Source organism: Barbus barbus (assembly GCF_936440315.1).
Source record: "Barbus barbus genome assembly, chromosome: 42".
NCBI lineage: Eukaryota > Metazoa > Chordata > Actinopteri > Cypriniformes > Cyprinidae > Barbus > Barbus barbus.
The window spans coordinates 14310907-14324165 of record NC_136720.1 but is presented as its reverse complement, the minus strand read 5'-3'; the positions used below and the strand labels follow the sequence as shown (position 1 = coordinate 14324165).

The 13259-nt window shown below is 38.0% G+C and overlaps 2 protein-coding genes across 5 annotated transcripts in view; both read right to left on the bottom strand.

Moving 5' to 3' along the window:
- LOC306861409 (ankyrin repeat and sterile alpha motif domain-containing protein 1B-like) overlaps nt 1–7002 on the bottom strand; it is a gene marked incomplete at its 5' end in the record, with an annotated part of 177726 nt that extends 170724 nt beyond the window's left edge. For 2 of the 4 annotated variants that reach the window (XM_079403637.1, XM_079403638.1), the window contains one exon: nt 6523–6653. In XM_079403637.1, coding sequence (XP_079259763.1) covers nt 6523–6653 — 131 coding nt within the window. Of the gene's footprint in view, nt 1–6522 lie in introns of all 4 variants that reach the window. The other 2 variants (XM_079403636.1, XM_079403639.1) reach the window with 2 other exon arrangements.
- A 2550-nt stretch (nt 7003–9552) lies between these two features.
- The window catches only part of LOC306861766 (bridge-like lipid transfer protein family member 3B), a 37321-nt gene continuing 33614 nt past the window's right edge, over nt 9553–13259 (bottom strand). Inside the window, exon 21 of the mRNA XM_079404232.1 lies at nt 9553–11431. Within this exon, the coding sequence (XP_079260358.1) occupies nt 11291–11431 (141 nt within the window). The 3' untranslated portion in view covers nt 9553–11290. The remainder of the gene's footprint in view (nt 11432–13259) is intronic.

Genomic DNA, 13259 nt, shown 5'->3' with positions numbered 1-13259 from the left:
TTACTCTACTTCAGACAGCACACCCACACTTCTTTCCCCTATTACCTGATGCGTACTGCATACAAAAATTGCAAGACCTTTCTGAAATTTACATGCCCTTTACATTTATTCATTCACAATAGCAGACGTTTTTATCCAAAGCAACTTACAAATGAAGACTTGCAAATGAAGAGCTGCACTCAAATGGGATTGCTTGGACAAATAACTTCCTGGATTCAAAGTTGAAATATTTATCAGTCCATGCAGTGTTATTATTTATATACTATTCATTTTTTTATACTACAATTTTTTTTTTTTTTTATAATTTTAATTTTAGTGAGTTTTAGTAAGTTTGTTCTGTGCTTTTTCATCTACTATTTATATATATATTTTTTTCATTAGCTTTAATTCAGCTAAAGAAGTTTAATTTTATTTTTAGGTAACAATACCAACTTTGGTCCACTGCGAAACAAACTTTTGTTGCATGGTACAATATTTAGTGTAATATAGTGTATTTAATAATAATCTATTTTTTCTTTAATAAACAAACACTCATTTCAACATATAGTGGTCATCTGTGCTGTTTGTACAAATCATTATTTGAGTGAGCTACTGTACCACATACTAGTCAATTACTGAGGTAAATTGAAGTTCAGATTTTATCTAAACTTCAAATAAACTGAGCATAAACCATGGCTGGTTGCTTTACATGATGGTCACAAAGCATTTTATTTGTCTAAGCAGGCCATACTTGTCCAAAATAAGCCACAAAGTAGGCCATGTAGATCATTTAAAGTCTAGTTTGCAATTGTCTGGTTCCCATGCTGAGTCACTGTGCAAAGTGAAACTTTCTTGGAAAGGGTCATTTTGTTACTCGCCGTCACAGTGTGATTTATGCAGACTCACACGCAAGTGACCACTTAGAAGCAGACAGAATGTGTCTCAGACAAACCCACTCTTTGACACGCACACACACAAACAGAACACACTCCATTCCCCACAAATCTGAACTTTGACCCCAATACACCAGCCCTTCCTCCCCTGTCCACTCATCTCTTAATGGATGGTGATATATAAACACCCTCCTCCCTCTTTATCTCAGAACACTCCTCCACATTAGCTGACGGCTGCGCTCCAGACCAGGAGGTTTGGTAGCGGTCCATGTTTTTAGTAAGCGGCTCTGACAGTGAAGTGTGCATGGCTCTGTGTGGTGCGCTCAATGGCACTGCAGTCTATGTCGCTCAGCGGTCTGTTTCTGTGCCTGATAAGACGGGGGATAATGGCGCTGAATGTTTATTTTGATAAACCACAGGGACATGACGAATCTGTGACTGCCACTAGACCGGCCAAGACGGAAAACAGATGCTAACTGCTCTTTTCGTATTATTAGCAGCAAGTAGGGATAAGTCACGATGGCTGACTTGTCGTACAACAAATAACTGGTCAATTTTTCTAATATTTTAGTGTTTTAATTAGTGTTTTGTGCTTTAGCTGTTAGCCAGTTTGTATAGAAAAAAATAATCTTTATATATTAATATTTATATAGCTAGTATGACTGACAGAATCTTTAGCTGTGTTCCAAAGTTAGTTAGCTGACTCGCTGTCTACATAGGGAGCAAAAATGGAGGGCCCTCCCCTAACGAAAATTAACCATGGTTTACTACAAATAAAACCAAAAAAACTATTGTTACTACAGTTAAACCATGGTAACCACAAATTAACCATGGTTTTGATACACTATCTATAGTTTAACCATGGTATTTGTAGTAAAACTGTGGTTATACAAATGGTAATCAATACGGCAAAAAAACATGGTTACTACCATGGGAACACACATAGGCCTACAGATAAAAAATGTATAGCCTGAATATACATGTAATATACTGTAAGTCGCTTTGGATAAAAGCGTCTGCTAAATGCATAAATGTAAATGTACTACACTTTTACTATAAAGCCATAGTTAATTAGCATTAACGTGTTAGCACATTGCTAAGCTAACAGCGCAATACTCTATAATCACAATTATGAACAATGAACAAAATATAAGAAGTCATAGTCAACATTTTTCACACCTTATCTGCCATCTTGTATTTATATTTTCACTGAGATTGTGAAAGTGCATTCTGGGATTGCCCTATATGTGTAGAGTACATGCAGTGCTGCCTTAGAGTCAAATAAGGTATCTTAAATGGCAACATAAGTTAAGCTAACAGCCTTCATACCAGCAGTGTATCTTGACATGCTGAATGACCAATCAAATTAAAGAACAAGGCAATCAGCAAAGTGACTAGCAGCCAAAGAGAGAGATCATCCCATCTTGTTTCCCATAACCAACATCATCGTCACAATACCCATAATGATGAATCAATGCCAGTAAGTGATGCTTTATGTATCTATGCTTTTAGTAAGATTGCAAAAGAATGGGAAAAAATAACATTCAGACCTAAAAATACATCCAGCTACTGTCTCACAAGTGCAAATCATGACTCAGGCTCTTTAATAGAGAAACAAATAATCACTGTGCAATCTAGTTTATCATTATCATATTAAGCACTGAGCATATGAATGTAGTATCATTTGAAATCATGTGTTTCTAAGTGCTGTGCTGCCTAATGCAGCATTCACAGTGTGTCATTATTGATGGGCTAATCCATTAGCACTATGACGGCACAAAACATTGATCGTACAGCAGTGGGTCCCGTCTCACATGCAACAGTGTATGTGTGTCAGAGGTCAAAACCACAAACCTATGTCATTGGAACATACTTTATTTGTAAGCCTACACAGAAAATAGCAGCCTGGGGCTTTTCCAAACTCTCTTGCCTTACAGGGATTTTGACAGTAGGATAGAATATTAAAACAACCTACTACTACTTTTGCCAAAACGTGGAGAATACAACAGAGCACTCTGCATGGAATACTGTATCCCAATATGCAAAGCGCTCAACAATATGCTATTAAACCAAAGAGATACATCAGTGATTTTTGGCATCTGCCAAAACCAAAGACATTTTTTCAAACAAAACTGAATTAAAATGGAGAATAAATAAAGATGCATCAATATTACAATTTTGGCCAATAATTAAATGATTGTCTTATTAAATTTGAGTAATTTAATATTTTAAATAATTCATTAAAATATTAAGATAATTTTCTACATTGTTTCTGAATAAAATATAAACTAAATAATAACAAAAAAATGAAATCAGTCACTGTAAATGCTACAAGTGATTTGAGGCATCACAACATTATAATGTCCAGTATAAAAAATATCAATATTTGATACAATCAAATATCCAATCATCATTAGTTTATCGATACCTAAAAATCTCTAATATCAGCCGATAACCAATAGGGACTGATATACTGTTCATCCTTAAAAATGACTGTTTAAACTTACAACAGAGCACACTGTACAGAATACTGTATCCCACAATGCAATGCACTCAACAATAACTATGTTTCCAATGACCCTGTTTTTATGCATATTTTGAAGTATCACATCAGAAACAAGTGATGGAAATGTCTGATTTAAAAAAGAATCCCTTAATTCACAAAAAGGTTTTTACACTCACTTGAGGTGGTTCGTGTGAAAAATAGTTAATGTGCATAATGGGAGATGGAAATGCATCTGCCGAATAAATTCTGACGTAAGGAACATTAAACCCACGTTACTAACCGTTTTTTTTATTTACTGTTGGTTACTAGGTTACCATTCACTCTAACAACTTGATGGAAATGCACCTAATTCGCATTTGTTTGTTTTTTTCTTTTTTGCGAACTTTTGGATGGAAACCCAGCTGCAGAAATAGAAGTCATTACAGCAGTGATTTAGAAGACATTTTGACACAAAATTGAACTAACATTGATAATAACTGGAGATACGCAGGTATTCAAATGGCCATTAACGATATGCCTCTAATTATTAAATTACTAAATTCGCAAGATACTGAAATTCTTTATTTTATATTATGTTTGTTTTTGTGTTTATTTGATGATAGATAGATAGATAGATAGATAGATAGATAGATAGATAGATAGATAGATAGATAGATAGATAGATAGATAGATAGATAGATAGATAGATTCTGAACATTCTACATTCTTCGAGTGACCTTTGACCTGTCATAGACCTGCCCTCATTTTCAGATAAGGCCATGTGAATCCTCCCTGGGCAATGCTTTGTCACTAACTGTGACGCTGCAGAGCTCACAGAGAGAAAAAGGCACAACTTACAGCACTGTGGACAGATGGACAGAGCCAGACCCCCCCACAGTACTGCACGGTCCCATTCCTCCAGCCAACAGTCCTGACCCAATAAGAGAAAAACACAAACACAACACACTTCCCACCTTCCAACCAAACAAACCTCAAGGATCGACCACAAAACAACAGAACAATGCCTTCTGTGCCTTAAATTAGAGGAGCGGTGAGATTCTGTCAGCCGTTGCTGCTGGAAAAATGCCCTATTACCAGGCAGAGGGATTTATGTCCAGGCAGCAGACACGCAGCATTGATTGTACTCGCTGTTTTAACCAGCGAGGTGGCTGATGTCTGAGCCGGGCGGCACACTTCTCTGCTCGATCAGCCTCTCTCGCACTCACAGACGCGAGCAGGCATGTCGTTCCCAGGTGCCCTTCCCCCCATCTCTGCCTGGTCATTCCCGAAGCATACGTTTCCTTCTCTCTGCTCCACACAGTTGTCACTTTACATACTGATGTGGAGATGAACGTGTTCCTGAAATCATATACCTGAGAACTGCAAACACATGCGTGCGCAGCTGATCAAACATCACAGATCAATCACACAGATGAACAGAGCAACACACACTAGGTACACGAGAAATCACTCTGTATTACGAACAGGACAGAGTGTTAAAGTTTATTCTGAAGGAAGGATTTTTTCTTTTATGAGGCCTCATTAACCCTTCATTATCTAATTAATTAGAATTCATTCCAAAGGAAATTTTACTGCTCACAGGTTTCCTTAGCTGTCATAGCTGGAAATTGCCCAATATATTTAATCAACCAATCAATCAATCAATCAATCAATAAAATAAAATCTGGTTCTTTAAGTTTTTATTTTTAGCACTATAGAAATAAACTACTTGTTTGTTCCCAAAGATATTATTTTTTTTATTTATTTATTGTTATTTTACATCACATGAACTTTATGCTTTTGTTTGCAAAAATTTTCATTCATAAACAAAAATAAAATTAAATATTTCACTGTCTTAAACTCACTAATTTCATCCCTCTGACTTATAAAAAAAAAAGAAAAAAAAAAAGATTTTTACTGCTTTATGAGTAAAATAAAAATAAAGTAAAGTAAAAGAAAAGAAAAAATAAAACTTTTTTTGCCCATATAATTTGACTTTCATTGCATGGACAAAAAACACAACTATTTTACTAAATATTTTCTTTTGTGTTCCACAGAAACATTTTATGTTTCTGATAAAATGGCTTAGGAGACATAAAAAATGAGGCAATCGTTGGCATACAGTAAGAGCGGGGCTGACATTACATGGGGCCTGGGACACAATTTTATGGGTGGGCTCCATCACCCTCCACCAGGCCAAATTAGCAGGCCATGGTGGGCCCCCCTCATTGCGTTCCCATCCGATTCCCCGTCTCATACAGAGCTATGAAATGAATGCGGACAGTACTGTACAGCCCAGATCATTTGGTCTTGGAAGTATTTGATGAGAAATGCTTGAGTTAAAGGACAGGTCACCTGAAAAATGACAATTCAACATTACTCACCCTGATATCTTTGCAAACCAAACCTGTATGACATTCTTGGACACAAAAGAAGATGTTTTTTAAAATGCTGGTAACCAAAAAGCTTTGGTTCACTTAGACAAGAACACTAGGACAAGTCTCAAACTATCTTCTGTTTCACAGAAGAAAGTCAGCCATACAGGTTTGGAACGACATGAGGTTGGGTAAACAATGACAGAATGTTCATTTTTGAGTCAACTATCTATTTAATACAATAATCTCAGACTTCTGATTGCAGACTTTGGTGTCTTGGCAAGACAGTTGAGACACTGAGCTCTCCTCTGCAACTCCAGAGGACACACGTGAGATTTTCTCACAATGAAAGCCTGTTAGGATGACAGACAACACCACTGCTTGTAATTGACATTAATGCGCACACTTTAGGGATGAATTGTGGATTTCTAAACCGCTGGAACTTGTTTCAGACAGATGTGCAAATTTCACATCAAAGTTTGAGACGTGTAACGCAAAAAACACTGAGTTACAGATGTTGAAACAAAATGTGTCACAGCGGTCTCCCCTATATATCCCGACACGCATGCACCGTGTTTGAGGGGCGCAGTGGGTCGGGGATGCCTAGAGAGAGTGTGTGTGTGTGTGTGTGTGACGTGTGTGTGTGTAATGTAGGCTATTGCATTGCTCAAGCAACTGCAATCCCTCTGTCTGTTTTGATATAAACAGCACGGAACCGTTGGACTCCCGGAAAGCCCTTTTATTTCGGACACACATTCATAAACGTGTCCGCTACGGTCTGTTTTCATACCTGAGTAACCCAGGCAGAGGTATGGAGCCTGAGCCCGAGCCCAGCAATCCTTTCTTCCCACTCAACAGCTTTTCCACCAGCCCCACATTCCCGGTCCGCGCCGCCTCCAGCAGCTCCTGCTCCTTCCCCATCCCGGCCACAAGTTTAATCCACGAGAACAAAAACAATCCGGACTGAACGGCGAGGTTTGCTTTTAGGATTTCTGCGGCATGTTACTGACAAACAGACGCTCCGCCGCGCGCTGCTGAATGAATAAAGTCGCTAGTCCATACCGGAGCTCAATGATGGAATGATGCACCGGATATTTACTGTTACACGGTCCCGGTGCAGCTGTGCTGAACGGGAGGATGGTGGTTCTCCAGACCGGACGGTTGCCTGGAGACGCCGGTTAAATCACACTCACCAGCCGCTCTCCAGTGCGCTCTCGGTCACCGAACACACGCTGTTCTCCGCGCGCGCTCTCGCTCGCTCTCTCTCGCTCTCTCTCTCTCTCTGTGTGCCGTTGTAGGCTACTGACAGCAGGGCGGCCCAGCATCAGTGTTTTTCTGTTCCTATTTGGCAGTCTTCCATTACGAGAGGAGAGAGCTGCTCCGGCTGGGCGTGGAGTCACGGAGACCGAACACTGTTACTGTAACCTTGTTTTGATTTTATTGGCGCACGAGAAGATATCGTATCATATTTTAAGACACGTTTACACCCTACCCTACTGTGGTGGAGAGATGGTAATATGGTACTCAATGATTGCCATGTAAAAATTAATGTAAAAATATCATGGTACAAAATTCATGGTAATTCATTCAGTGTTTATTTGTTTTCAAGAATATATATTTTTAATATTAATAATTAATATTCATATTGATGAAGAATCAGAATATAAACATGGAAAGAAGGTGAGCTTCGACATTTTTAATGGCCAAGATAAAGCCAATATTCCCGTTTTCCAGAGTACAAGAGACAGACACAGAACATTCCGCTAACATTAGTATTTGATTCCTGCTTGGTTATTTTAAATTGGGTATAACATTTCTAGAAACATTCTTCTAGGTGGGAGCCTAGAATATTCTTGGTGGGGGGGGGGGGGGGGGGGGGGGGGGGTAACTAAATAATAATATCCTAGTTTATTTTAGGTTTTATTTTTACAACCATACAATAATATTCCCAGAATGTTCTGAGAACTAAAATTTGGGTCATACAATATATTTAGAATATTCAGTTTTATCATTTTACCCATTAATCTGAACAAGGACGGCAGCATCCTGTGTTTTACCAAATTGTACAAACATTACAATATGTGTCATGTCAGTTCATTGTGCTTTTGTCTATTGTCAAGGACAGGAATGAGGATTAATTACTGCACAGAATTAAATGCAGCATAATAAATACAGAATAAGCTCATAACAAGCATAAATGAATATTCTAAAATCTGTGGAGCATGATGTGTAAACAGTCACTGACTGCATTTACATGCACAATAATATTCCTAGATTATTCTGCTCATATTCTTATTTCATGTCATGTTTACATTAACCAGATTTCAGTTTCATTAAACACAGTGAAAAGCCTTAATAAATATAAAAACTGGTCCCTTAATTTGGTAGTCATTCAGTATCATCAAAACTCATGAAATCACAATCTCATTCCATAATTTAAATGGAACCACCCCTGTACTTTTTTCTAAGAGTTCATATTTTTCTGTGCTATAATTTAGAAATACTGAATGAACACAGATTGCAGATTTTCTCAGGTTTTGTTTACAACTTCACTAACATCTCCACAGCATTACTTCCTGTGCCGTTCAGCTGTGAAGTCTTGAAGAAAAAAGCAGTGCTAAAGACTGGAGGAGCAGAGGAGCAACACAAGAAATGAAAGAGATGATCTGGTGTGTGTGTAAGAGAGAGAGAGAGAGGCAGCTGCAAGCCCACTGGGTGTTGGACAGAGTCACTAGATTTCAGCTTTGCCAAGAGACAGAAACAACCGGATGAGGCAGTTGTGTGCAAGCTCTCTGCTTTACTCACGCAAAAACAAGCGGGTGTTCAGTGTCTATTTAGTTTCTAACTCCAGGAATAAATTCCTCCATAGAGCAGCAAACAGAGCAGTATTCATCTGCCTTAATAGGCAATGCATAGAGTTGGGAGCACACTCATACACTTGTGGGCTTGACTTTACAATTCATGAGAGTCCCACATGAGATTGAGGTTGTACAGAGGTGAAGCCAAACCAAACTGAGACTACATAGACTGAGACCTTTTTTTGGATGGAAACCCAGGCGAAAAGTGACCTTTTAAGTAGCACCTAGCAAAAGTGATTCATCCTCCCCAAAAGTCAAAAGTTGATGTAGAAAATATATCAAAACATTGTGGAAGTAAAAGCATGATACACTGGACCAAGTGTTATTATGGAGTGGTATTTAGGCCAGAAGCAACGATTTAAAGTTAAAATGCCTTATTGATGGATTTGTATCTTACAAACATGCAGGTTTTCATGTCACAAGATGTTAATTGATGGACTGGAGTCATGTGGATTATTGTGATGTTTTTATCTGATTGGACTCGCATTGTGACGGCACCCATTCACGGCAGATGATCCATTGGTGAGCAAGTGATGCAATGCTACATTTCTCCAAATCTGTTCCCATGAAGAAAAAAAATCCCTAAATCTTGGATGACCCAAGTTTGAGTAAATAAATTTGAGCAAATTTAAATTTTGGGATGAACAGAAACTACCAAACGGTTGCTGGTCCCCACTGACTTCCATTTTTATTTCCATACTGTGGGCGTCAATGGGAACCATCAACTGTTTGGTTTTATAAAATATCTTCATTTATGTTTAACAGAACCAAGAAACTCAGTTTCTTCAGTATTATGACATACATCAGAGTGAAACCGACAATGAAAAAGCGAAAAGCCTGTTGTTTCATAGGAAGATCAGGTTATGATATTTAAAAAATAAAATGCATGCCAATTTCATGGCTGGGTAAGCATTGATTAAGAGCATATTTTTCAGCCAAACAGGATCTGACACATATGGATCATCATTTAATAACTAAAGTTTATTTAACAAAAAAAAAGAGCAGAGCTTATACTTATAAAACCTTTTAGATTTTATTTCCTCATTTTATTTCAGATGTCTCAGTACTTCAGCAGCTTCTGATGGACACAAAGAATATCAATTTCACAAGTTTGCTTGATTGAGCATCATTGTTCATCATTTGTGCTAAAGAGGTGGGCCTCCATCTTTAATGGGCGTGTCTATTACATATTGAGGCGGGGCTAATGTGGCATAGGGGTGTGGCCTGGTACTACATAAGAAAAGTTCTTGTTTCCTACAATCAGGTGTTTGTCATCCAGCTTTCCATGTTCAAGTCCTAACATCTGAAAAATGTTCTCCAGATGGAAGCTTGTGTTGTGAAGAGCATAAAACATTCATTTAGAGAACAAAATGTGAGGGAAAAATCAAGCAGAACCTCTGGAGAAGGTGTGCAGGCACAGGCACTTTTAGAGCCCGCTGTAGAGAAAAACCAAGCCGGAAGAAAACAAAGGGAGGAAAGAGAGTTAAGCAAAATCAAGAAAACATTTAAATATTTTTTTTACATAATATTTCATCATAAAACAGGCCCTTCTCTTTTAAAGCATAAATAAGAAAAGCAAAAACTAAAAATTAACTAACACAAATCCTTAGATTTCATTCATCAGTTGAGTGGTTTTCACCCAACATCCATCCATCTGTTTTTTTTTTTTGTGCAGAAATGCTGGTAATCAGATCAACAATGTGACAAAGCATCAGTTAAACATTCCATGTTCAAAATGAATTAACAGAAACAACCCCTGCAAATCAATAATTCTCCTATTTTCTCCTATTTTCACTGTTGCAGTGCAAACATTCAAATAAAAAGACAAGCATGGAATGACAATGTGTTTAGTTGCAAATACTGAACTAATATCAAAGTGTCGCACTGCAAAACACAAAATCTGTCCACATAGTAAGAGAAATCAAGTCATGCAATGCAAATCCTAGTGTGTTCGTGAACATAAACATATTCCCATTTCAAGACGCTAACATAATGAAGGTAAATTTTGACTACACCAATTCAGTCGCACTTATTAACAAAACATTCTTGTGCATCTCAATTACTATACATAATCACAAATTTATTAATCACTAAATATATTTTTTTAGTTATTGTTAAACAAAAGAGTTCGAAACAGTGCAAATTAATATTTTAAGACATTCCTCCAAAGACATGACATTCAGCATCACACACCCTGACACTATGTAAGACTGTCCTGCGGTTAAAGGTCGAGGGTGGAATGTGCTCCTACACTGCATACGAATGATTAGAGAGAGAAAGATAGTGAACGAGAATGTAAGTTTATCACCCCTTTACACTTTCCCATGATAATTTAAAGGGGTCCTCGCTGACACACAAATAAATGAAGTGAAAGAAAACAAAAGGAAGTAAATAAAAACAGGAAGAGATCAACAAAACATCTGTGAAATTCCACAGGCTATCTGAAGAGTCTTTTCACTTGATTTTTTTCTGATGCTAAAGCTTTGTGTGTATACTATAGTAAAGAACACTGTTCTTTAAGAGCAGATGCCACTAATTGCAAAGTCTGGATCCCGAGGTGAGATCACCGTCACGGCACACATACATCCTCTTCTCAGCAGCAGAGTTGGGATTTTTTTTATGCTGCCGGTCCCCTCCAAGCACTCTGCTGCCCCCCTGTGGCAGGTGTCAGTCCTGTATGCACACACACATGCATTGCCACTAGCTGTTGCTGCCCCCGCTGGTGAGTTTGAGGGTCTTCATTTGATGCTGGAGAGAGTCTTTCTCCATCTGGGCTTCCGCTAGCGCCATCTTGGCTTTGGAGAGCTCCAGTTTCAAGCATTCATTCTCCTCCACGAGCAGCTGTGTGGACGGAAAAGATCATTAGCTTGTTTATCAGCCTAGATGCTTTGCTTGAAAGACAACTGTCATTGTATAATTGAGGTTAAAGGGGTCATATGTTTTATAACTGTATAATGTACTTATAACTATAATGGTTTAGTTATGACCATTTTCTATACATTTTCTTTGGCCCTCAGAAAAAAAAAAAAAAAATGTAAATGTACTACTGTGAGACTTGTGTAACCATTCTCTGTATGTGCTACAAAGATATATTTTTATACATGTCGACAAAAATATATAAAGGGTATTGCAAGGTTTAAAGGCATTAGTAAAGCTAATGTTGATATTTGAAAATCACCAAAACAAACACGCCCCTATACCCCAAAAGGGTCTCGCCCCTATTTTGATAGATCCGCCCCACATATATGTAGCCTACACAACCCAGGTAACGATTAGTTCTGTGAAACATAAGCCGCTTTTCCACTGAAATTACCTGGAACAATATGTCCCAGGAACTTTTTGTTTCTATCGCGGTCTAAAGTACAGAGAAGATTAGGCAAATAGTCTGGTGACGTAACGTTAGGTCTGCGTGCGTTTCTTAATACCAAGTACGCAAATTTCGGACTTGCATCCTCGTCAGTTCAGACTTCACGAATTAGACTCGGGAGTGTGAACTCACGCGGACGGAACAACACAAGTCTGGTAATTCTGCAAAGAGCAGCGTACTTGATAACGTCTTCCTCACTGTATTTACAGACGAAATATATCAAACATTGCCTCTTTTCGTTTTCATTTAAACATATAGAATAAAGACCAAAGATTACCTGTTAGATTTACCAAAAACAAATTATATATTATGTTTATCCACTACACAGACATTAGAGCCAGCGGCAAATGTCAGAAGAACTAGCCGAGGTTATGCTCCTTTCTTCGGGATACATTAGCACTGAGCGCCCGGTGACCGCGTGGAGCTCCGTCGTTTTCCTCTTTTTGCTTTTTATCTACCATCTCTATCTTTCTGTCGCTCTGCTGTTCACGGAATGCTCTCTCCTCCACATCACGAGTAGACACGCCCCTTACTGCTGATTGGCTACATGTTTGTTTTAGTACTCGGCCCCGACTCAGTTTTCTAAAACGTTTTTGAAAAATTACATACCCTACCTTTAATGGCAAGGAAAGCCCCTTAAGCCTGTTTCGGACGGTAATTGTTTCTCAGGGGGACGTAAGTGATTTTCACCATTTACAGGGGATAGTTGGTGATTTAATTGCTGTCCGAATCCAAGACGGTTTTTTTCTCTCACCACCCCCGTAAAAATCCCAGGCCAAATTACGTAATGTTTTTTGACAAACACCAAGGTCGTGTGGTAATTTAATTGCCGTCTGAATCCACATCTCTGAGTTTACGAGAAGATATCGATTCAAAATTCAGCATTTAAACTCTTTCTGAATGCTCCCGAACATGCATGAACAGCTTATAACATTCCAAAGAGAAAGGAAAACTTGAAATCGCATCATATGACCCCTATAAAATTTAAATAAACCAAGTCACAAATAGCAATCTTGTATCACCGTTAAAGGCTAACAAACATACAGGTCCTTCTCAAAAAATTAGCATATTGTGATAAAGTTCATTATTTTCTGTAATGTACTGATAAACATTAGACTTTCATATATTTTAGATTCATTACAACACAACTGAAGTAGTTCAAGCCTTTTATTGTTTTAATATTGATGATTTTGGCATACAGCTCATGAAAACCCAAAATTCCTCTCTCAAAAAATTAGCATATCATGAAAAGGTTCTCTAAACGAGCTATTAACCTAATCATCTGAATCAACTAATTAACTC